At 50.1% G+C, this 23,769-nt stretch overlaps 2 protein-coding genes across 6 annotated transcripts; one reads left to right on the top strand and one right to left on the bottom strand.

Moving 5' to 3' along the window:
• Positions 1-328: 328 nt before the first annotated feature.
• BAP1 (BRCA1 associated protein 1) lies at positions 329-9,655 on the bottom strand. 3 transcript variants are annotated; one of them, XM_030931626.1, is made up of 17 exons: positions 9,395-9,655; positions 9,270-9,299; positions 9,110-9,164; positions 8,027-8,159; positions 7,514-7,633; positions 6,964-7,025; positions 6,739-6,881; positions 6,394-6,472; positions 5,818-5,941; positions 5,341-5,479; positions 4,388-4,572; positions 3,731-3,864; positions 2,702-3,180; positions 2,479-2,594; positions 2,077-2,169; positions 1,900-1,972; positions 329-1,719 (listed from the first exon to the last, which is right to left on the bottom strand). In XM_030931626.1, the coding sequence occupies exons 1-17, from the start codon at positions 9,429-9,431 to the stop codon at positions 1,586-1,588; spliced, it is 2,136 nt and encodes a 711-aa protein (XP_030787486.1). In that variant the 5' UTR covers positions 9,432-9,655; the 3' UTR covers positions 329-1,585. The 3 variants fall into 3 exon arrangements, with proteins under 3 accessions (XP_030787486.1, XP_010363319.1, XP_010363320.1); XM_010365017.2 differs by having other exon boundaries at positions 2,434-2,594; positions 9,395-9,654; XM_010365018.2 differs by having other exon boundaries at positions 2,434-2,594; positions 5,818-5,887; positions 9,395-9,654.
• A 439-nt stretch (positions 9,656-10,094) lies between these two features.
• Positions 10,095-23,182, top strand: PHF7 (PHD finger protein 7). 3 transcript variants are annotated; one of them, XM_010365016.2, is made up of 11 exons: positions 10,095-10,814; positions 12,373-12,482; positions 13,942-13,994; positions 14,439-14,530; positions 19,377-19,478; positions 19,854-19,978; positions 20,448-20,607; positions 21,194-21,300; positions 21,771-21,887; positions 22,310-22,431; positions 22,638-23,182. In XM_010365016.2, exons 2-11 carry the CDS (start codon positions 12,442-12,444, stop codon positions 22,862-22,864), a joined length of 1,146 nt encoding a protein of 381 aa, XP_010363318.1. In that variant the 5' UTR covers positions 10,095-10,814; positions 12,373-12,441; the 3' UTR covers positions 22,865-23,182. The 3 variants fall into 3 exon arrangements, with proteins under 3 accessions (XP_010363318.1, XP_030787389.1, XP_030787343.1); XM_030931529.1 differs by lacking the exon at positions 21,771-21,887; XM_030931483.1 differs by lacking the exon at positions 19,377-19,478 and having other exon boundaries at positions 22,638-23,068.
• The last annotated feature ends 587 nt before the right edge of the window (positions 23,183-23,769 follow it).

Below are 23,769 nucleotides of genomic sequence, written 5' to 3'. Positions count from 1 at the left end.
GATTAGAGGCAGCCCTGCCTCTTTGACCCAAAGTCCCAGCACCTCTCCAGGTTGCAAAGCCACAGATTTGGTGAAAGCCATGGCCCTCTCCCCAGGAAGTACACCCTGTCTACAGTCCACCTGAAGCCCCTCCTCAGCTCAGGTCCTAAATCCCAGGCCTAGGATCCCAAGGATCCCTGGCCCGACAGTTGGACACTCAAGGATCATATACTTCTTACCCTTCTGGTCCCAGGGCCCTGAGCCCACGAGGTCTAGTAAGGCCCCTGCTCCCACCACACACGTATAGCCCAGCCTCCACATCTCAGGCCAGCAACCACAGGAGGGTTCATTTCTCAGGAGATTCTTAGGAGAGTTTTATTCATTCATTGATCCAGTATTTACAGGGGCTAGAGGGGTCAGGCTGTGCTCAGCCCAGAGGCAGCTGCCACAACACTTGCCAGCACCCCCCACTCAGTCACTATGTACAGATAAAGGGGCCTGCTTGGATCACCTTTTTCAAAACCATCTGGCAGAGGCCATGGGGCTGTGTTGGGGCCTGGGCTCCAGAGGCACTGCTGGGCCCATTACCCCTTGACATCAGGCCCTCTGGAACACAGGGGCTCCAACTGGTTGTCTTGATCCTGCTGTCCCCACCCTGAGTGCCTTGCAGAAGCTGAGGAAGCTGGAGTAGCAGGGAGAGCTGAATGGTGCCAGCTTCCTATAAGCAACCCTGTCTCTGCTACCCCTGAGAGGGAGACATGGTAATACTGAGGGGCTGGACAGAAGCCCAAGCTCCAGGGACAGAGACCTAGAGCCCAATTTAGGCCCATAGCTAGGGCCACAACACTGAAGGCGAAGAGCCCCAGAACCTTGCTGTGGAGAGCAGTCTTGAACAGCCTGGCTAGAACAAGGAAGACAGTTCACAGGCCACTGAACAGTTCCCACATGCTCTGCTCAGGCCATGGGATCCCAGCAGCCTGCTCACCCCAACCCCATTGGGACACCCTACTCCCAACCCAGCCCAGTGCTGGGTCCCTGAGTTTGGCACTCTCCTAAGAGGAATGAAGAGAGAAGGCCTGGCTTCCTCACAACAGGGACAGGCTGGTGGCTGGGGCTAGAGCAGCAGGGCCACCCAGGCCCCCAGCTGGGACCCTGTAGTTGGGACCCTGGCATGATACAAGGACCTGGGCCCACCAGGACAGCTCCTAGGAGAGAAAGCATAGTCAGTAGGAACCTATGTCAACATGGTGGTATGCTGGGTTGGAGCCCAGAAAAATAGATGTCTCTGATAGGTAAAATATATATTCTGCTGCCCAGGCAGAAGGGCCAGGTCCTGCTGCTCCACAGCCGGCTGTGGAGGAAGCTGCAGTACCTGGCTGTGCCCCATCTCCAGATGCTGCCTCCTGAGCACTATGAGGCTGATCTGCCCTGTGGCAGGCCTCAGGGCACGATGGAAGGAATATGGCCTGGTTCCTCCCATTCCCAGGGCCTGGACTCTCTGGCTGGGACTATTCAGTAATACTGGGAAAAGGGGAAGTGGGGCAGGGAAGGACCCTGGTGAGGGCCACACGGCAAGAGTGGGCTGCAAAGTCAGGGCCAGCAGTCCTCACTGGCGCTTGGCCTTATAGGGGCGAGAGCGTTTCCGCCGGTCAGGCTTCCGCTGCTTGTGGAGCCGGCCGATGCTGACCCCTTGGCGCCGCCGCACGGAGATGTTCTGCTCCACTAGGTTGGCCAGCATGCCTGTGGAGAGGCAGAGACCCTTGAGCAGGTGCTGGCTGCCTCAGGCCAGGAGCTAAGGCTCTCATGGCCCTCTCTGTGCCCCAAGGTCTGCTCAAGCCTCAGGAGAGGCCAGGGGAGGGGAGCTGAACGACATGGCCCTCAGCAGGGCATTCCAGTTAAGCCAGCAGCACATCGCCTCACCTTCCTGAGCCAGCATGGAGATAAAGGTGCAGATGAATTCATCGTAGTTGTGGGTCCTTCTCTGGTCATCAATCTGTAGGAGAGGAGAAGGCTGAGAGCACTGGAGCCAATCTTGCCAGAGCAGCCACCAGCGGACCTTGGGAGAGGCCAGATCAGGCAACTGGAGAGATCACCCACCTTGAACTTCTTCCTCTTCTCTACCTCTTCCTTGAGGCACGCCTCATAGTTTGCAATCTCAGCCTCCACACACTTTAGCAGTGCCAGCAGCTCCTGCCAAAACCCAGCATTGCACCTCTGATGGGGGCTGGCCAGCAACAAAGCCCCACGAGCAATAGGCAGCTAGAGGCAAGGATGAGCAGCAAGTCCATGCCTACAGAGGCCCCTGCCACCACCCAACCCAGAAAGTCTTCCTGGCACATGGCTCCAGCCAATCTTCACACCAAAGTTCCCATCAAGAACTTGGCACCTGGGCAGGAGGAGCTCAGGCCCTACCCTCCGCCAGGATTAAAGGAGAAAGCCACAAAGGAGGCTCACCTTGGGTGAGTACTTCTCCCCACTCAAGGGCTCACCAGGCCTCACCAGCCCTGTCTTCTCTCTGCTGTCCGTGGCTTCCACGACCTCCTTCTCCACTGGGCTGCTGGACCCCTGGCTGCCTTGGATTGGTCTGATGGAGGGCGAGGAACCCTTCCCACTCTCTGGGAAGAAAAGTCACAAGAAAATCATTAGAATGCAGGACACTTTGTGGTCACTTGGCCACTTCCCTCCTCCCTCCTGGGTGCCAGTGAGCCAGTCCAAGGCCTACCTGTCAGCGCCAGGGGACTCAGCACCCCATCCTCAGCCAGGTGCAGCAGGCCTGTGCTGATGACAGGACCCAGATCGCGGACAGCACGGTTGTAGCGTATGCAGTCAACACGCAGCAGGCTGTCATCCTCTCCAAAAAGCACCTTAGAGATGTGGGAGGTGACAGGGCTGGAGGGACGTGTGGGGTTGGCCGAGCGGATGGGTGAGCGCAGTGGCGAGTTGAAAGCGCTGCCGATCTCAGAGGCCGTGTCCGTACTCTCATTGCTGGGGGTGGGCGAGGGCTGCGAGTGTGTGGGCACTGCCACAGCCGGACTCCCAGCCCCGCTGCCAGTCTTGATGGACAGAGGAATTGAGAGGTCCTTCTGGGACTCTTTGAGCTTCTCAGCCAAGACGTTGATGGTGTTGGGCTGCAGCACTGACAGTTGCCCATCAGCAGAACCGCTCAATGCCCCTGGCTTCCCTGTTCCCTTCCGCTTATACCTGTGGGGCCGGAGAAGATGTGAAGCAAGGGAACGGGCCAGGTGACCATACCCAGCAGTACCCAGAATGGCTTAAACACATCCCGACCTCCAGGGGCTGACCCTAAAACTCCTTATACTTGGTCTAAGCAGCTTGAACTAGCCTTGCTAAGCCTGGCATCAAGTTCTGTCAGCTGCAGCCAAGTGTCCTCAAAAGATACCTCCTCTATTCCAGCCATCTCACTTCTGGCCTTTTGCCAATGCCCTGTGTTCCAGCAAAGCTGCCTCCCCACCACCCACATATCCATCCCTGCCCCAACCAATCCTTCAAGGCCTGGCTAAAAGGCTACTTCCAATAGGACATGATCTATGCTTATATGCTTACCCCCCCGTCCACCAAAAACTTCCTGGAGACTTGGGGTCAGCCCCATCATGCCAGCCTCCCCCAGGGCCCCAAACTTCGCAGGTACTCAACATTATTTGCTGCAGGGCATTCTCAGACACAGACTGAGATATTCAAAATGCGATCTGAAGCACCCAGAGCCTGGTAGCCTTAGAAAGCTGGGGCTGACCTAATGGCAGAGTTGGTATTCTGCACGTCATCCTCCTCGTCATCCTCATAGTCATCCTCATCATCTGAGTACTGCTGGGGTGGGCGGACTGGAACTCGGCTGCGGCCCACACCGGCCGCCAGGTCTTCTTCCTCCTGGGACAAAGACCAGGGCAGTTACAAACAAGCGCTGCTCAGCCCAGGCTGAGCCTAGACACTCACAGCCAGAGAGAAAGCCAAACATGGTTTTCCAGACTGAGTCAGCGGAACCCCTCCAGGTGTTCCATGGCCTGTCCTTGGCTTGTGGGGAGGCTGCCACCCACTTACACTGCATAGAAACCCACGGAGGGGTTCTAAGAGAAACAGAGTGCCCTGAAACACAAGCCTTTATTTTGCCAGTAAAACCCAACCCATAAAGTTGTACCAAGGAGCGTGACCTAAACATTTAATCCCACAGCCACGTAACTAGATTAAATTCAAAGGAGCTCTCCCTGCCTCCCTAAGCCCCTGCTGTTGTGGGGCCTTTTTGTATCAGGCAGAGGAACCTAGCAACCCAGGCCCAGGCAGCTTGACCCAGCCATGCCAAGGGTGAACACCAAGGAACCACATGGGAAAATTGCCTGTTGCAGCCTCTCAAGAGAATCAAGTAGAGAATCCTGCAAGGGTGCTCCCAGCTTACCTGCATGGGGGACTTGGCATAGTTGTGATTGTCTAGAAAGGCTGGCAGCCGCTGGACAATGGGAGTGGGGTTGGGGGGAACACCGTTGAGGCTACTGCCTGGAGGCTTCACCACCAGCTTGGGTTTGCTGGGAGGGCTATGGGATGGGGCTTGTGCACATGAACCAGCCGCCTCCTCTGCACCATCTGAGACAGGGCAAGAACACAGGCAGGACTTCCGGTAGGATCTCCAAGAAAAGCTCACAGTCTCCCCAGCCCTGTGGAACAGCACTTCCCAGGGAAGAACAGCCGAGCCAGCCAGTGGAATGGAAGTCAGCAAGCTCTAAGTCATGATCCCGCAACGAGACAGGGAAAAGAATGAGATGGGAAAAAAAAAAAGAGGCAGAAAAAAAAAAATGCCTCTAGAGAAAACTAGAAAGGGAGTGTACATTACAGAGAAGGGCCCAGGGGCCTGTGGTAATAGCAGCCCTTTACAGGTGCCTTTTTTTTTTTTTTTTTTTTTTTTGAGACGGAGTCTCGCTCTGTTGCCCAGGCTGAAGTGCAGTGGCCAGATCTCAGCGCACTGCAAGCTCCACCTCCCGGGTTTACGCCATTCTCCTGCCTCAGCCTCCCGAGTAGCTGGAACTACAGGCGCCCGCCACCTCGCCCGGCTAGTTTTTTGTATTTTTTAGTAGAGACGGGGTTTCACCATGTTAGCCAGGATGGTCTCAATCTCCTGACCTTGTGATCCGCCCATCTCGGCCTCCCAAAGTGCTGGGATTACAGGCTTGAGCCACCGCGCCCAGCCTACAGGTGCCTTTCTTTAGGGAAGGACTGCTCTCCCTCTACCTTCTGCCAGGGGAAAAACACTGCCCAAGGACATCCCCAGAAAAAGACTTGCCCGGCTTAGGCCTCCCAGGTCAGACATTAGGGGGTGGCTCTGAGGCCCACAAGAGGTCCCAAACCCCCCAGTACCTGTGTGGGTGCCCTCAGTGGCTCTGTTTGCTTCCAGCACCAGCGGGGACTTGTTGCTGGCTGACTTGGACTCCTCAGGCAGCTGTGACTCTTGAGACTTGTGGGTCTGAATCAGCTCCGGCTGTGTTACTCTTATCAGCTAACAACAGAATCCAAGGCTCAGAGGAGGAAGGGTAGACCCAGGCTTCTACCTTAAACAGCTAAGGGCTGAGGACCTAAAAGAATAATAGCCTTGGCTCCACCCATTCACTCACAGGGAAATAAAACACCCAAATGCAAACTTCCTTTTAGAAGCTATTCTCCCTCCCCACTCCAAGTCCCACCTTTCCCACAAGGGGAGCAAAGAAAAGATGTGTTTAGCTGAAGCCCAGATCTACAAGAGTGTGTTCGGGAATCAGAGACAAATGTTGTGGGGGAAGGGAGGAGGAACGCAGGGAGGGTTGGGCTGGGCAGGGGCCAGGGAGAAAGGGCACCTACCTGCTGCAGAGCCTCTAGTACTGTCTGACGGTTCACCTTCAGCACATGCAGCCTGGCCTCATACTTGATCCTGCGATCGGGCACCACTGCCATCAGGTTGAAGCGGATGTCGTGGTAGGGCTCCCTGCAGTCACAGCCGCAGCCGTGAGAGCAGCTCCTGCCCCGGCCCCGCCATCAGGTTGAGGCAGATATCCTGGCAGGGCTCCCTGCAGTCACACCTGCAGCTGTAGGTATTGGCCCCACCCCAACAGGCAGGCAGCGACTAGCCATACACGCCAGGCACCTGAGCTGGTACCTTCCAACAAGCTGTATGAGGGGCCTATCAGGAAGTGAACTAGCAGACCTGGGCTGCCTAAGGCTCCACCAAGGCCTGCCCCTCCCCCAGCCCACCGAGGAGCAGGCCACAGGCAGCCCAGGCAGGAAATAGGACAAAGAGTTGAGAGCCCATGATCTAAGCCTGATCTTGCCAGATTCACCATATGGCCTTGCAATTTACAAATCACCTGGATACTCTCTGTCCCTCCCAAAGTAGGTACAGCTCCAGAGGGTAGAACAGGGCAGTTGCAGAGCCCTTACCCTGCAGTGGCGAGGCCAATACGCTCCATGATGACCCGCCGGGCTTTGTCTGTCCACTCCTCATCCTCCCCCCAGGGCCCTAGTGGAGACCAAGACAAGGAATCAGCGAGAAGGAAACCCTGAGTTTGGGCAGGCCAGCAGTGGGAAGGAAGACACGGAAGAGCAGTTGAGCCACGGAGTCAGGAGCTAGTCAGGCAATATGGTGCAGGGTGAAACCCCAGGCAGGGCCAGGTGTCGGTACCCACAACCCCTGCCACTGGGTCCCACATACCAGAGGGCCCTAAGCCCCAGCTCCCTAGGAGGTAGGCAGAGACACCCAACGGGCCTCCAGCTCATGGTGCCTACCATGGTCAATGGGGTAGACCTTCAGCCCATCCAGCTCAAAGAGCCGGCCTGTGATAGGCACATAGCTGACAAAGTGGAACGCCTCCATGGTCCGCACTGCACTAAGGCCATTCTGCTTCTCAGGGAGGTGGCGTGGCTCGGGCCTGGGGAAGGACAGAGTCAAGGCCCAAAAAATGATACTCCCCCTACTCGCACCCCACATCAGCTCCCACAGCTCCCACACACCTGGCATGGCTATTATGTGCCTTGGCCAACTCCGGGGCATTGCCAATCGCATATCCTTTGCTCTACGGGGAAGAAAATAAGGCTGTATCAGAATAATTTCTCCTCAGGTAGGACTATGGTTGGAAGGCAAAGCTTCAGAGAGCAGCCTGGAGGCATTCCAGATGAACTTTCTTAAAAGGTTTCTCGGGGCAGAAAAGAGCTCTGGAGTCCCAAAGAGATGGACTGTGCTGGCCTTGTATGGTAATTCGTGGATACTAGGAAGCAACATGGCCTGAGAGGAAAAGTCCTGACAGAGAAGGTTCTGACATGGTGTGACTTAAGGAAAGTCTCCTCCTTCCCTAAGCCTGTCTCTTTCCCCACAACTGTACCTAAAAACAATGGCCTTACACAATTTATTTAAGAGTCTAATGTAATATAAATGATCATTTGAAAAAAAAACAAAAAGAAACAGCCTAATAGTACCCAGTATCATGTGGTAGTATTCCCAGTGGCCCTCAGGGTCAGATGTGCCCAGTTGGCTGTGAGCCAGGATGAAGGCACTACAACCTACCTCAGGACTGAAGCCCTTGGTGAAGTCCTTCATGCGACTCAGGGTGGGTCCCAGGTCCACGTTGCTGCAGTTCAGGAGCACGCTCAGCAAGGCATGAGTGGCACAAGAGTTGGGTATCAGCTGTGAAATCAAGAATAGTCACCCATACACAGTACCCCTCACTGCAAGCCACAAGCCCATATACATCAAGAATGGGGATCCAAAGCAGGTCAGTCATATCTGGACAACTCCCCTTCTCAGCTCTCTTCATCTTTGCCTAATGTTTATTTATTTAACAAGCACCTACCAAATACGCACTGGGTATCTGAGGACACAGAGAGTGGACTCACATACCCCCCTACTCTGAGGCTGTTCCCTTTAATGAATTAGAGCTCAGTTCCTTCTGCAAGGGTTTCTGTAGCCACCGCCCCTAGAATCTGCCTATCTCCTCCTCCTGTCTTCCTCTATTTCCACTTCCCAAGCAAAAAAATGGCAGCATCCCAACCTCCAAACAAAACACAGAGTCCAGCAGACCTGGTGGGCAAAGAACATGTTATTCACAATATCATCATCAATCACGGACGTATCATCCACCAAGGTAGAGACCTTTCGCCGGGACCGGCGCTCTTCGATCCATTTGAACAGGAAGATAAATCCATATACAGGGCTGGGGGAAGTAAGCAGCAGAGCCAAATCAGCCAAAGGGGAGAAGGCAATCAGCATTCCCTTATTTCTCTCACTAAGTCTTTGCACTGCGTCATCACTCAGGTGTCCTTGCTGTGATCCCACCTCTCCCCTGGCTTCTTCCCAATACTGTGTCTGAAGTGGCCTTGTGCTCTCATACACCAAAGGCCCGCCACAGGCAGAGCTAAGCATAAGCTTCTAGCTGTGATGCTCCGGGAGTCCACCCAGTCTCCTTATGAAGTCTATGGTTCTGGGTAAGAGAAGAAAAGCTGGAACTGAGGGTCAAGGATGGGACAGGGTAAGAATATAAAGTAAGACAAGAACAAAAACTCTGATGAGGAACTGAGGCACTAATTCTCACTTGTGGGCCCCAATGAAGTCAGGAAAGCAAATGAACACCTACACCAGTCTCTTTTGTTCCAGGAAATTAAAGCAGACTTCTTGGTTCAGTCACTGTTGCTACTGTTGCTACTCTCTTACACCTCTATTCTGCAGGCCCACTGGGACAAGATCCTAAGTGTGGGCACCCAGGAGGGACCTTGTCACCCCAACCAATCAATACAGAATGACTTTGTGTCAGGATTAAAGCCAGACACACATGGACACACTGAAATTAATACATTACACAACCGCACAAAAGGCACTGCGTGCCCTGGGTCTTCCTGCTGCAAGGCCAAGAAAGCAGCTGAACTAAAGGATGGTTAGGGGTGGGGAGGGGGCTGCTACAAAAAAAGGGAAGCGCTAAGGAAAGATTGGGAGAAAAGAACGTATCAGTTTTATCAGGAGGCGGGCACTCAGAGAGCAAGGCTGCTTCTTTATGTCAGATTTTATAACGTAGGGTTCCTGGCACTGCCTTCCCTAAGGGGCCCTGTTCTCTGGGACCTTCGCCAGCACTCTGGGTGTAAGGGGCAGCCCTGGTGTACAGCCACTTACCCCTGGCATTTGCTCTGAAGGTCGTATATCTCCTCCACTTGCACCCCTTTGACACCTGCGATGAGGAAAGGAAAGCAGTAGGGAAGGACAGACCCTGGTGAGTGAGGGCGCAGGGGTGGGCCCCCACAGCCCCGGTCAGGCAGGCAGAAGAGGCTCTTACCGAAATCTTCCACCAGCAGGGTGAAGAGGCCTGGGTGGGGCGACAAGAGGGGGTGATGGTCAGGCAGGCGCGTCCCGGGCCCATCCGGCCTCCCCAGCCCCTGGCCCTCCCGGTCCCCTCCTCACCCGGGTCGCTCTCCAGCTCCAGCCAGCCCTTATTCATCTTCCCGCGGGGCGGCCCCTCAGCGCCATGTCCAGGCCCTCCCGCCCCACCGCTGCCCCCAACGGGAGCCCCCACTGCCCCCGGGGCCCCTCGGCCCCACACACAGACAACGGGCCCAGCCGCGTCACCCGCCCGCGCCGGCGGCACGACGTCACCAAGGCGCGACGGCTCTGCTCCGTCTCAGGGCTCGTCTCCCGCCGGCCGGACTTAAGACGCGGGCACGCGCTCGAAAGCGAACGCGCACGCGCGGAGGGACGGGGGCGAAGGAGGGGCGGGGCGAGGCGGGCGAGGGGAAGGGGGGCCGGGCGATCCTGAGCGCTGAGGCTCGAGAGGAAGGGCGGGACCGGCGAGGGCAAGGGGCGGGGCTGGGCAGTACTAGGCCCCGGTGGTGGGAGAGGATGGGAGAGGGCGGGCGAGGGGAAAAGGCGGGGCCGGGAAGTGCTGGGCGCGGGTGGTGCGAGAGGAGGGGCGGGGCAGGCTAGGGAAAAAGGCGGGGATGGGCGGGGCTAGGCGCGGGCGAGGGGAAGGGGCGGGGGCGGCGAGGGGAAGGGGCGGGGGCGGCGAGGGGAAGGGGCGGGGGCGGCGAGGGGAAGGGGCGGGGGCGGCGAGGGGAAGGGGCGGGGGCGGCGAGGGGAAGGGGCGGGGGCGGCGAGGGGAAGGGGCGGGAGGAGGGGGCGGGGCGGGCGCGCGGCCGTTAGCGCGCGGCCGTTAGCGGTCCCTTTCTACCAACGGTAGGCGTCGCCGCGGTTCCCGAGGGTCACAGTCCGCGTGACCCGCCCCCGTTTGCAAGCTCACTGTCTTCGCCGGCGCAGTCACCGCGCAGGGCGGCCGCCCGGAGGTAGCTACCACGGCCTGTGTCAACGACTAAAGCTCCGGTACAGCGGCGCCCTCAGAGACAGCTGGGAGGGTGGCTCTGGCCGGGAGCGGCGGCCGGTGAGCTACCGCGAGGAGGAGCGGCGGAGGCGACCTCGGCCCGACCCTGCACTGGCCGTCCGGCAGGCGCGACATGAGCCTGGTCTGGCATTCGCGGGATGCTCCTTGAGCCCCTTCTCCGGCTGTGAACCTCGGGAACGGTTGTGATCACACCGACACGTATTTTACGAATAAATCATTCTTGCCGCGGCGAGTCGAACACGTTTATTTATTTTTTATTTTCTCAACAAGCATTTACCCAGCACCTGTCCAGTGAAACAACTTGATAAGCGTTTCGAGGAGCGTCCGCCGGTTTAGGAGGCCACTGCCTGGCAGCTCGTGGAAGCCGTATTTGCAACGCCCCCCTTCCGATGTTTTGGAGATCGTAATGTCTTGTAACTAGCAGTGTGTGCACAGAATCCTACTCAAGGAACGTCTTGGCCCAGCGATGCAAAGAACTGAAGTTTCAAGGTTTTATTTCTATTGCTTTATGGTCGGGGTAGCCCCAGTAACTGGGAACTGCTCCGCAGTCCGCTCACATGGACCCCTGTGGGAATAGCAAGGTCAGGACATGCTCTTCTCTCTCCTCTTCCAGCCTGTCCAATATTTTCCTTGAGGAAGAAGCCATCAGATGTGATTGCTTCTGCAACTCATGGATTAGAGGAGGAGACAGAACAAGCACAAAGAAGGGGAGGGCAGGGTGGCTTTGGTTTCTTGAACAGTAATTTCCTCAGTCGTCCTTATTCATGCAGAATAGTTTAAAGTCCCTGAAGATATTCCCGATCTCCAGCGGTGATCGGAGGCCATGGATACTGGAGTGTCTCTGGAGTGACCTGATTCACCCAGAGCTCCTTCTAAGAAATGCTGTCCTTCTCCTCTCCCCTGACTAGACAGTCCTTTCTTCACAGCAGTGGATTTTCTTTCTTTTGTTCCCCTTCACTTTCAGGGATCTCCCCCTTAACCGGTGAAATGGTACATTTGTTTTACAATTTGTTTACTAATGAAAACAGGTAACAGCCGGAGTTGGCTGACATTGGAAATAGGAGACAAGGTATCTTCTGCACTTTTGGCTATTGTACTTGGCTCAGATGGAGACAAAGGTTGGGAACAAGCCATATCTCAGTGGCCGCCTGAGCCTAGGTGAAAAGAATTGATAGGAGAGGCCAGGCCTGGTGGCTCACACCTGTAATCCCAGCACTTTGGGAGGCTGAGGCGAGAGGATCACTGGAGCCCAGGAGTTGGAGACCAGCCTGGGCAACATGGCAAAATCCCGTTTCTGCAAAAAAATTAGCTGGTGTGGTGGCATGGCACCTGTGGTCCCAGCTATTTGGGAGGCTGAGTCAGGAGGATCATCTGAGCCTAGGAAAGCGGCACTTTCCCGCACTCACCCACTGCACCCCAGCCTGGGCAACAAAGAGAGACCCTGTCTCAAAAAAAAAAAAAAATAGTGATAGAGCCTAGGGGGTTTTGTCAGTGTTACCTCTTGTCTCTCACTAGAGGGAGTTCTTGCTTTTAGGCAGCCTGAATCTCACAGGCTCCTTTGCCTAGGAAAAAGCTACCTTATCTAGCTTTTACTGGGTACATTTAAGGCACCCATACTTAGGTGCAAAAGGAGCCTTTTTTTCCTGAGTGCTACTTCATGTGTGCTTTTGTAGGCACAAAGAACCATTTAGCTAGGTCAAGTAATGGGTCTAAGTTCTTTTGCTACTGTGTGATAGCAGTATAACATGAGAGTTAGTGTTGGCCTCTGGAGCCAGGCTACTTGAGTTCAGATCCTTCTTATATCACTAACTCTTACCTTGGGCAGGATACTTAAACCTGTGTCTCAGTCCCTTCATCTTGAAAATGGGGATAATAATGGTACCTATTGCATGGCGTTTTTGTGACTTAACACGTCAAGTACCTAGAACAGTCCCTTTTATTCCATCACATGGGTTGGGAGGTGAAGTGCACCATTGCCTTGACCCTGGGGAACTTGATAACCAAATATAGAATTAAATTGTTTACCAAACCCCATTTATATTTATAGCTGGAAGAGCCTGTGTTGTCCTCAAAATAATACAGAAGAATTCAAGATAGGAGAAAGAGACAGCAGCGAATGAAGACTCTAAAAGAAAAGAAGGAACGCCAAAGATTGAGGTAGAAGGAGTTGACACAGGGAGTTTGGGAGAAATTGTCCAATGGCCTGTGGTATAGGTTGCACTTTTTGCCCCCTTTGTCATAGTCTTGGGGGTTGGGGTTGGACAGTGTGGAAGCACACACTGGGAGCTGGGAGCTGTCATACCTGTCTTATCAGTGCTGTCCCTAGTAGCCAAGTGCTGACTCTGGAACCTTACTACCCAGATTCATATCCTAGTTCTGCCACTTGTTAACAACTGTGACAGAAGTCACTTCATTTCTTTATATCTCAGTTTCCTCATCTGGAAAATGTACATAATAATGGTATTTAAAGTGTTCTGTAGATTCATTGAGCTACTGTAGATTAATTGAGCCAATACATGTAAAGTGCCAAGCATAGTGCCTCACAACGGGAAATACTTTTATCAATTTTGGTTCATTTTAGTATGCTTTGTAAAGCTGGTACCACCTGAGATTCAGAGTAGTTGGCAGAAGAAACAGTAAAAAAGTAAAAGGGGGTTTACTCTTGCATTAATTGCAACATAAGCAGAACAGGCACTGGGGAGACAGAGATGCTTACAGTCTGGTTCCTGCCCTCAACTCAGTGAAAGTATGTTTTGCACTTAAAAAAAAAAAACGAAATATGGCCAGGTGCAGTGGCTCACGCCTGTAATGTCAGCACTTTGGGAGGCCGAGGCGGGTGGATCACCTGAGGTCAGGAGTTCTAGACCAGCCTGGCCAACATGGTGAAACCCCGTCTCTACTGAAAATACAGAAATTAGCTGGGCGTGGTGGCAGGTGCCTGTAATCCCAGCTCCTCGGGAGGCTGAGGCAGGAGAATCGCTTGAACCCAGGAGGCGGAGGTTGCAGTAAGCTGAGATCGTGCTACTGCACTCCAGCCTGGGCAACAGAGCCAGACTCTGTCTCAAAAAAAAAAAAAAGTGTATATATATGTATATATATATGTGCGTGTATATATATGTGTATATGTGTGTATATATATGTATATATGTATGTGTATGTATATATGAAATAGGAAAAGAAGCTGATGTCTTAGGCTTTAGATATTTTGGTCCTTCATCAGACCCATGAATGGCATTTTAAGGGAAATGTTAAAAAGGTTATCAATGGCCGGGCGCGGTGGCTCAAGCCTGTAATCCCAGCACTCTGGGAGGCCGAGACGGGCGGATCACGAGGTCAGGAGATCGAGACCATCCTGGCTAACACGGTGAAACCCCGTCTCTACTAAAAATACAAAAACTAGTCGGGCGAGGTGGCGGGCGCCTGTAGTCCCAGCTACTCGGGAGGCTGAGGCAGGAGAATGGCGTAAACCCGGGAGGCGGAGCTTGCAGTGAGCTGAAATCTGGCCACTGCACTCCAGTCCGGGCGACAGAGCGAGACTCCGCCTCAAAAAAAAAAAAAAAAGGTTATCAACAAGGTCCTCAAAGAACACCTTGTGCTTCTTACTTCTCTTGTATAGGAAATCTGCCAAGACTAGGAGGGTAACCCAGAGGAAACCGTCTTCAGGGCCTGGTAAGAAAGACTGGAGCTTGTGTTCAGCCACTGCCTCCAGCCCTCAGCAAAGAAGGCCACCTGTGTGGGGCAGTACACTTGCTGCTTCTCTTTCTCCCAGCCCTAGTTCTTTCCCAGATTCTCTAAGATCTTGAGGACTCAGGAACGGTAATTTTAAATTACCATGTCTGAAGTTCAAGAAACAAGTTATTAAAGTCACTTTAGAACAAAACAAAACAAAAAAAGTGAAGTGAGCAGTTGTGGCCAACTTTTTCATTGTAACCAGAATTATGCGACAGCCTAATTGATACCAAATAAGACCTCCTCCCAACCTGCCTTCTTGCCAAAATGACCCTTTTCCTAGTATTCTACTCCTTCCTGACTTAGAGGAATGATTACATTCTCACCCTTCCTTCCATTCTTAATGGTCAAATTTAGCCAAATTCTGAGTGTCCTCTCTTCCAGTTTGCTGGCTATGCCTTCAAGAACCTGGGGATCCCGAAAAATTAGGGGAATTTCTTCAGAAAGACAATATCAGCGTGCATTATTTCTGTCTTGTGAGTATGAGACCTCCTTTGCTTTGAATATCCTATGGCTTTTGATGTACTGACTGTTCTCTGTTACATCCATCCTCAGATTCACAGACTTGTTTTTTTGTTTTTCTTAATAGCTTTTTTCTTTTAAAATCTATTTTTAGGCTGGGCACAGTGGCTCACGCCTGTAATCCCAGCACTTTGGGAGGCCGAGGCAGGAGGATCTCTTGAACCCAGGAGTTTGAGACCGGGCAAACGTGTCTCTATAAAAAAAATTTAAAAAAAAAAAAAGTTGGGCATGGTGGTAAACACTTGTAGTGCCAGCAACTCCAGAGGCTGAGGCAAGAGGATCACCTGAGCCCTGGAGGTGGAGGCTGCAGTGAGCGGTGATCATACTACCACACTCCAGCCTGGATGATAGAGGAAGACCCTGCCTCAAAAAAAGAAAAATATATGTGTCTGGTATAAAATCCTGACAGTATAAAGTAAGTTCAGTAAAAAAGTCTCTTCCCTAAACAATGTTCCCAATCCTTCTCCCTCTCCTCAGAAACAAATGCTATCAAAGTTGTAACATCTTTCTAATTGTTTTTTCTTAATATTCTTTTTTATTAGGTATGACTTCCATACTGTAAAATTCACCATTTTTTTTCTTTTTTTGAGAATGGAGTCTCACTCTCTCGCCCAGGCTGGAGTGCAGTGGCACAATCCCAGCTCACTGCAACTTCTGCCTCCCGGGTTCAAGTGATTCTCCTGCCTCAGTCTCCCAAGTAGCTGGGATTACAGGCACCTGCCACCATGCCTGGCTATTTTTGTGTTTTTGGTAGAGACGGGTTTCACCATGTTAGCCAGGCTGGTCTTGAATAAAATTCACTAATTTTAAGGGTACAATTTGGTAAGTTTTTATAAATGTATGTCCCCATATAACCACCACCCCAATCAAAATAAGTAACATTTTCATCATCCCAGAAAGTTCACTCCTGCCTCCTTTTCCAGTCAATCCCCCTAGACATAATCACTGTTCTGATCTATGGATTATTTTTGGCTATTCTTTTACTTGATATAAATGAAATCATACAGTTTATAATCTTTTGTATCTGGCTTTTTTCTCCCAACACAGTGTTTTGGAGATTCATCCATATTGTTGCATGTATTCATTGCTTGTGCCTTTTTATTACCTGGTAGTATTCGGTTGCATGAATAAGTTACTATTTGCTTATCTGTTCACCTGTTGATGAACATCTGAATTGTTTCCATTTGAGGACTATTATGAATAAAGCTACTTTAAGCGTTCGTGTACAAGTCTTTTTGTGAACATGTGCTTTCACTCCTTTTGTGCAAATGCCTAGAAGTGGAATTACTAGTTGTATGCTAATTAGATATTTAACTTTATGTGAGGTTGCCACATCACTGTCCAAAGTGGTTGTACCAGTTTACACTCCTACCAGCAATTTATAAGAATTCCAGTTGTGGCCGGGTGCGGTGGCTCACGCCTGTAATCCCAGCACTTTGGGAGGCCGAGGCGGGCGGATCACAAGGTCAGGAGATCGAGACCATCCTGGCGAACACAGTGAAACCCCGTCTCTACTAAAAATACAAAAAAAATTAGCCGGGCGTGATGGCGGCTCCTGTAGTCCCAGCTACTCAGGAGGCTGAAGCAGGAGAATGGTGTGAACCCGGGAGGCGGAGGTTGCAGTGAGCCGAGATCGTGCCACTACACTCCAGCCTGGGCGATAGAGCCAGACTTTGTCTCAAAAAAAAAGAATTCCAGTTGCACAGTATTCTTGCCAAAACTTTGTTTTGTCAGTGTTTTTAATTTTAGCCATTCTAGGTGTGTATTGGTATTTCATTGTGGTTTTAATTTCCATTTTTCTGATGACTAAAGCTTCTTTTCATGTGCTTATTGGCCATTCACATATTTTCTTTTCTTTTTTTTTTTGAGACGGAGTCTTGCTCTGTTGCCCAGGCTAGAGTGCAGTGGCACGGTCTCGGCTCACTGCAACCTCCGCCTTCTGGGTTGGAGCAATTCTCCTGCCTCAGCCTCCCAAGTAGCTGGGACTACAGGCACCTGCCACCACACCTGGCTAATTTTTGTATTTTTAGTAGAGATGGAGTTTCACCATGTTAGCCAGGATGGTCTCGATCTCCTGACCTCGTGATCCACCCACCTTGGCCTCCCAAAGTTCTGGGATTACAGGCATGAGCCACTGCGCCCGGCCACCACTCAATGTTTTAAATGGGAAAAAATATTTGTACAGATGCTTAACAAAAGAAAATATGTGGGCCGGGCTGGGCACGGTGGCTCATGCCTGTAATCCCAGCACTTTGGGAGGCCAAGGTGGGTGGATCACGAGGTCAGGAGATCGAGACCATCCTGGCTAACACGGTGAAATCCCGTCTCTACTAAAAATACAAAAAATTAGCTGGGCATGGTGGCAGGTGCCTGTGGTCCCAGCTACTCCGGAGGCTGAGGCAGGAGAATGGCATGAAGCAGGGAAGTAGAGCTTGCAGTGAGCTGAGATCGCGCCACTGCACTCCAGCCTGGGCGACAGTGCGAGACTCTGTCTCAAAAAAAAAAAAAATTGAGTGGTTTTATTATTGAGTTGTAAGAATTGCTTACATATTTTGGATACAAATTCTTTTTCAAATGTATATATTGAGACTATTTTCTTCCTAGTCTTTGGCTTGCCTTTTCATTTTCTTAATGGTGTCTTTCAAAGAACAATAATTGTAATGGAGCCCAGTCTATCCATTTCTTCTTTTATGGTCAGTGCTTTTTGTGTGTCACAAGAAATCTTTGCCTACCCATAGAACTACCTTAGTGCCTTTGTCAAAATCAATCTGTGGATCTGGATGATCTGTTTATGTCATTTATCTATGTATCTATTCTTACACCAATCCCCACTGTCTTCATTATTGTGGCTTTGTAGTGTCTTGAAATTCAGTATTGTTAAGTTCTATAATCTTTTCCAAGATTGTTTTGACTATCAGGTCCTTTCTTTATAAAGTTTATATTAAGCTTGTGAATTTTTCTTTAAAAAAACATCTACTGGGATTGTGATTGGGATTGCATTGAATTTATAGGTCAATTTGTGAAGAATTGACAAATAATATTGAACCTTCCAATCCATGGACATGTTATATTTCTCCATTTATTTGGGTCTTTTAAAATATATTTCAGCAATGTTTTGTAGTTTTAGTGACGAAGTCTTGTACATCTTTTGTTAAATGTATTCCTAAATATTTTGATATTTTGTGGTTATGCTATTGTAAATAGTATTTTTATTTCATTTTTAAGTTTGTTGCTGGCATATAGAAATGCATTTTATTTTTGTATATTGATTTGTATCCTATAATCTTGTTTTTATTTTGTTGTAAATGCCTTGTGTACACAGGATTCCCTATGCACATAACCACGTCATGTGTGAATAAAGACAGTTCTACTTCTTCCTCTCAATCTTTGCCTTTTATTTCTTCTTGCCTTGTTGTATTGGCCCTTCAACCTAATGTTGAATAGAAGTGGTGTGAGTTGGTATCTTTGTCTTGTTCCCAACATCAGGGGACAGCATCTAGTTTTTCACTATGAAAGTATGTTAGCTGTGGGTTTTTTTCATAGATGTTTTTATCAGGTTGAAGATCCCTTTTATTCATATATAGTTTGCCCAGAGTATCATGAGTGGGTGTTGAATTTTGTCACTTTTCCTGTATTTATTGAGATTATCTTGATTTTTCTTTAATTTTGTTAATGTAGTTTGTTACATCAACTAAATGCTCTAATGTTAAACTAATCTTGCATTCTTGGTATAAACCCTACTTGGTCATGATGTATTGTCCTTTTTATACAGTGCTGGATTCAGTTTGCATCTGTTTTGTTTGATTTTTATATCTGTGCTCATAAGAAAGATTGGTCTGTGATTTTCCTTTCTTGTAAGTCCTATCAGGTGTCAGGGCTTAGTTATAATTTTGATGCATTTACAAGCATATACATTTTTTACATAAAAATTAAACATTAGACAGAGTGCTTTGTATCTTGGTTTTTTTCCATCATATATATCTCAGACATCTTTCTATATAAAACATATAGGTTTAGTTTTTTTCTTTTTAGTAGCTAATTAGTATTTCATGCTATAGGTATGCCAAAAAGTATCAGAACAATCCTGATTAAAGGACATTTAGATTGTTTCTGATCTTTCACTATTGATTTTTCTGTTTATAGAATCAATACATGCTTATTGCAGAAAACATGAATGATACTTAAAAGTATAAAGAAAACAAATCACTCATGTTATCCCAAAGCCCTGGGGTAATTAGTTTTAAAATATATGTTTCAAAGGACAATAATAGTACCTACCTCCTAGGGCTGTTGGGAGGATTCAATGAGTTAATATTTGAAACCACCTAGAGTGCTCAACACATGGTTGGTGCTATGTAAGCTTTCATTAAATAAATTACCCTGTCAATGCATATATATTCCACACCAAGCTCTATTCTTTTTTTTTTTCCTGAGACAGAGCCCAGGCTGGTGTGCAGAGGCCCTATCTTGGCTCACTGCAAGCTCCGCCCTCCTGGTTTCATGCCATTCTCCTGCCCTAGCCTCCCGAGTAGCGGGGACTACAGGCGCATGGCAACACGCCCAGCTAATTTTTTTTGTATTTTTAGTAGAGACAGGGTTTCACCGTGTTAGCCAGGATGGTCTCCATCTCCTGAACTCGTGATCCACCCGCCTCGGCCTCCCAAAGTGCTGGCATTTCAGGCGTGAGCCACCACGCTCAGCCCAATCTCTATTCTTTAGCTCTCTTACCCTGTCTTTCTCCTCACCTCACTGTACTGTTTCACTGATCAATATTAACAGCCTGGTTCTACTGCCCCCCAGATCTTATCTAGTAAGCTGCCTCAGAGGGGCCAGTCCAACAGAGGTTTCCATGGATTCCTGCCTGAAGACATCAAAAAGGAGGCAGCTCGGGCTTCTAGGAAGGTTAGAATCCCCTGAAGTGAAGACCTTGGGATAGGCCTCTTTTCATACCTCACTCATCATTCCTGTTTCTATTCTCTTCCCTACTTCCTAGTTTAGACATCAAAGGACTCTTGGATTTTCCAACTAGTCCTTAAGTCCCATATTCTTCTGGGGTATGGTGTCCTAAGTGAGAAGAGGGAGAACCATCTTGAGAAAACAGGAAAGAACTCAGTGCTGCTTGAAGCTCAGCTTCCAGGTGCCCCAGAGCATTCAGGACCACTGAGGAAAGGGAATGGCTATTATTTCACAAAACTTCCATGTAATAGAAAAATGCGCCACACTGCGTCTATTTGCCTTTCTTGGGGTCCTGAGCACTGTCTGGGAACTCATTTGCAGATCTGCTTTGTGTGCAAGAAAAAGGGAGCTGCTATCAACTGCCAGAAGGATCAGTGCATCAGAAACTTCCATCTGCCTTGTGGCCAAGAAAGGGGTTGCCTTTCACAATTTTTTGGAGAGTACAAGTGAGTGAGGAAGGAGAAAAGTCCGGCTTCCTTTTTGCAACTTGTTATTCAGCCACTAATGAAATCAGAGTCCAGTTCTCACAAGCAGGCCTGTTTTGATTCACCAGTGAATCTGTCCCTCCATTCAGTAATAAGAAACAGTGTCTTGACTTGGAGATTTCACAGGGGTTTCTTCTTGCTTCCTGCCCCCTCCTTAAATTACAAACAGCTGGGGTACTTAGACAGCTGCTCAGCACTAAGTGGGGCTTTCAGGAACAAGAGGCTATGAAGACAGTTCTGGGAACTTTGCTCAGTAGGGGAGCAGCCGTGAGAAGGCATGTGGCTGTTCTTCACCCTGCCTCTCCTCTTCCCTATGAGTGTGGAGGTTCACTGGGCACCAGCCCGGGTGGCTGGCTGCCCCTCCTAGAGTGGGCCATTGGGAAACTGCATCGATGACAAACCAGAAACCAAGTCTGTTTACCTGCCACAGATCATTTTGTGACAAACATCGCCCAGCACAGAACATCCAACATGGGAATGTAGGGGAGGAAAGCTGCATCTTGTGTTGTGAAGACTTATCCCAACAGAGTGTTGAGAACATCCAGAGCCCGTGTTGTAGTCAAGCCATCTACCACCGCAAGTGCATACAGGTGGGGCTTTTTCTGCCCTGGGGCCCTTCCACCATTGCCCTGGTTCTCTGCCTGGAACCAGAGCACCCTGGGAACGTTCAGGTGTGCCTCAGCTTTGGTGCTCCATGCTGGAGGCCTGTATTCAGGGCTGGTTTCAGGCAGTTAGAGGAAAGTCAGTCCAGTCTGTGGTCATTCCTGACCTATAGGACCTCACACATAAGATTTAGAATAAGCAAAATCTTCGGCATTGCTAGAGCAAATGGGCTCATCCCAGAATGAGCTGAGGAGCCTCCCTGTCAGCCTCACTTCCTGGGATGAAAGAGAAGGCAAACGTGTATCCAGGTACCTGACCCCTACTTAGTACTGCCGAGCCCCATGGCCAGAGATGACGGCTGAGGCACTCCTGGGAATTCTCTTGAAAGTATTTTGGTCCCAGGTCTGACGCCTGGATTTGCAGTCCTCACCCTAGCCCACCCAAACTCCTTTTCCTGTACCGTCAGTCAAACTCTCTTAGCAACATCCTCTTTGTGGGGGTGAGGGTGGGAGGGGAAATAAGTTAGTCAAAGGGTTTTTATAAACACAAAGCTCTTACCTGTTTCTCTTACAGAAATATGCCCACACATCAGCAAAGCATTTCTTCAAATGTCCACAGTGTAACAATCGAAAAGAATTTCCTCAAGAAATGTTGAGAATGGGAATTCATATTCCAGACAGGTAGTGGGAACCCCAGAGCAGGAACTGAGCCAGGGAGAGGGTTGCCTAGATTTCTAGAGAGGAGGTGAGTGAGAGGATAGTTCAGAGAATGAGAGCAGTAGAGGCACTGATAGTGAAGAAGGAAGGGGAGGAGGGAGTGCTTTTCAATTATCAAAACAAGGGAGGGGAAAGAAGTTTGTGGGGGAAGCGGGTGCTTGTTGCTAAAAAGGGCATTTGGGGAATCAGAATTCCCTGGGTGGTTGAGTTCTTGGATTCCAGAGTGGAACTAAGGAACCCGCATGCATGTTCCATTCATCCTGCTTCAACCCTCTCCCACTGCCAGGCCACTTGACCAGCCTTGTTGGAAGTGTTCGGGCAGCCTACTGAACTCTTACTGTGCTTAGCTTGGGGTTCTTCCTAACTCCTCCCTGATGGACAAAAGTTTTACCAACCCGTTATGTTCTTATTCACTGTTTCTTCTCCCACTGCAGAGATGCTGCCTGGGAACTCGAGCCAGGGGCTTTCTCAGACTTATATCAGCGCTATCAGCACTGTGATGCTCCCATCTGTCTGTATGAACAAGGCAGAGACAGCTTTGAGGATGAAGGGTAGGAGAAGGATTCTGGCTAGAAAGAGCTCTCATCAGTGCTGTCTTAGAGTTAGACCTTGGCACAGTTACTAGAAGTAAGAAATTCACTCTTGTATGCAGACCTTAGGATAAACACAATTGCTAAGTCTCATTCTTGACCAGCCCCTGACTCACTTGTGTGCAAGTGAACAGGTTTCCCCTGCAAGATCCACTCACCTTGTGCCCAGTGGAGAGACATTCAGAGCCAATTCCTTTCCTAATCTACCTTTCAAGGGGTTATGACTGATGGCAGGCTCCCAGGATCAGCACTCATCCCCTCTGAGCCATACATTCATCGTGGGTAAAATGTGCCATAAAAAATGCCTGGCCCATAGCAAACATCCAAGAATGGCAGTTAGTGTTCTGTATGTCTCCACAATCCTTCCTGGGCTTTTCCTGTAGGAGGTGGTGCCTCATTCTGTGTGCTACATGCGGATCCCATGGAACCCACAGGGACTGCTCCTCTCTTAGATCCAACAGTAAGAAATGGGAGTGTGAGGAGTGTTCACCTGCTGCAGCCACAGGTGAGGCTGGAGGGATGGGCCAGGAGCAAGGAGCGGGCTGTAGGGACTTGTGGTGCCTGGGGAAGGAGGAAGGCATCCCACCAGAGAGGAATTAATAGTTGGTGCCTTTGACTTTGGAAGGAAAGTGGCTAGAGAGGAGCTTAAGGACCTGTGCCTGGGAGAAGCAGAGGCTTGAGTTTTCCTCTCCTGCCTTTCTCTCACCACAGACTACATACCTGAAAACTCAGGGGACATCCCTTGCTGCAGCAGCACCTTCCACTCTGAGGAGCATTTCTGCAGAGACAACACCCTGGAAGAGAATCCGGGCCTTTCTTGGACGGATTGGCCAGAACCTTCCTTATTAGAAAAGCCGGAGTCCTCTCGTGGCAGGAGCAGCCACTCCTGGAGGTCCAAGGGTGTCAGAATCACTAACAGCTGCAAAAAATCCAAGTAACACCTTCTGAGTAGCTGCTATCCCGCACAATAGGGTATGAAGCTGTGCTCCTCCATTGGGTTTGGGGAGGGAACACTCTGGGACTGTGAGACAAGGAAGCAGGACCAGCAGTGAGTTTATGAGCCAAGCAAAGAGAAGTCTCAGGGGAGCATGAGGAGGGAGCAGCCCAGATGCCAACAAGGAAATGCGTTTATGGCTACAAGAGTGCCTCTGCTTTCTCCTCCTCTCTTCCCACCAAGATTCTTCCACCTCAATCTGGTTTTCACATGCCTCTTCTTCACCCATGTTTGTTGTTTTGCAAATAAAGGTGTTCTCTCCGTTGGTGTCTCCTTATAAATTCATTCTGAAATTTGCGTGGGTAGTAAAGATTCTAGGGGGTAGAGTGTGAGAATAAGAAAACTCACCCTCCTAATCCATAAAATTCAGGGAATTAATGTAGAACTTTTAGCTTAGAATATAGACATGTTTCTTTGGAGGGAAAGAAACCTGTTTATACAGAAATTGGCATTACAGGGGCAGAGAATCTTCATCAATCATTGTGCAAATAATAAGTACACAGGTTCTCTTTAAGGAGGTGAGCCAGCATAGCAGTCCACACTGGATGGAGAATAGGCCCTTGTTGCAAGGCTTGGGGCCCTGGACTCAAATAAGTCAGGGACTGCCATGCTTACACATGGGGCATAAGGGACTCCATTCTTTCCAGACTGGTGTGGGCTTCAGCATACCTCCACAGCATGAGTGAGCCCAGTCAAACCCTCACTGCCTGGTGGTTTGAGCATTTCCGTCCAGAGTTTAACTATGAATTTGCGTGCCAGGACATTCAAATTAGGCAAGGTGGCCGGGCGCACTGGCTCATGCCTGTAATCCCAGCACTTTGGGAGGTCAAGGCGGACAGATCACTTGAG

This window comes from Rhinopithecus roxellana, chromosome 1 (assembly GCF_007565055.1).
Source record: "Rhinopithecus roxellana isolate Shanxi Qingling chromosome 1, ASM756505v1, whole genome shotgun sequence".
NCBI classification, from domain to species: Eukaryota; Metazoa; Chordata; class Mammalia; order Primates; family Cercopithecidae; genus Rhinopithecus; species Rhinopithecus roxellana.
This window is presented reverse-complemented; position numbering and strand designations above follow the sequence as displayed.

Coding starts and splice junctions, on each gene's coding strand:
- PHF7 (XM_010365016.2), top strand. CDS start 12,442: ATGAAGACTCTAAAAGAAAAGAAGGAACGCCAAAGATTGAG. Junction 19,979..20,447: donor CAATTTTTTGGAGAGTACAA/GTGAGTGAGGAA, acceptor TACCTGCCACAG/ATCATTTTGTGACAAACATC. Junction 21,888..22,309: donor GACAGCTTTGAGGATGAAGG/GTAGGAGAAGGA, acceptor CTTTTCCTGTAG/GAGGTGGTGCCTCATTCTGT.
- BAP1 (XM_010365017.2), bottom strand. CDS start 9,431: ATGAATAAGGGCTGGCTGGAGCTGGAGAGCGACCCGG. Junction 5,480..5,817: donor TACTAGAGGCTCTGCAGCAG/GTAGGTGCCCTT, acceptor TTCTGTTGTTAG/CTGATAAGAGTAACACAGCC. Junction 1,720..1,899: donor CTCCATGCTGGCTCAGGAAG/GTGAGGCGATGT, acceptor GCCTCTCCACAG/GCATGCTGGCCAACCTAGTG.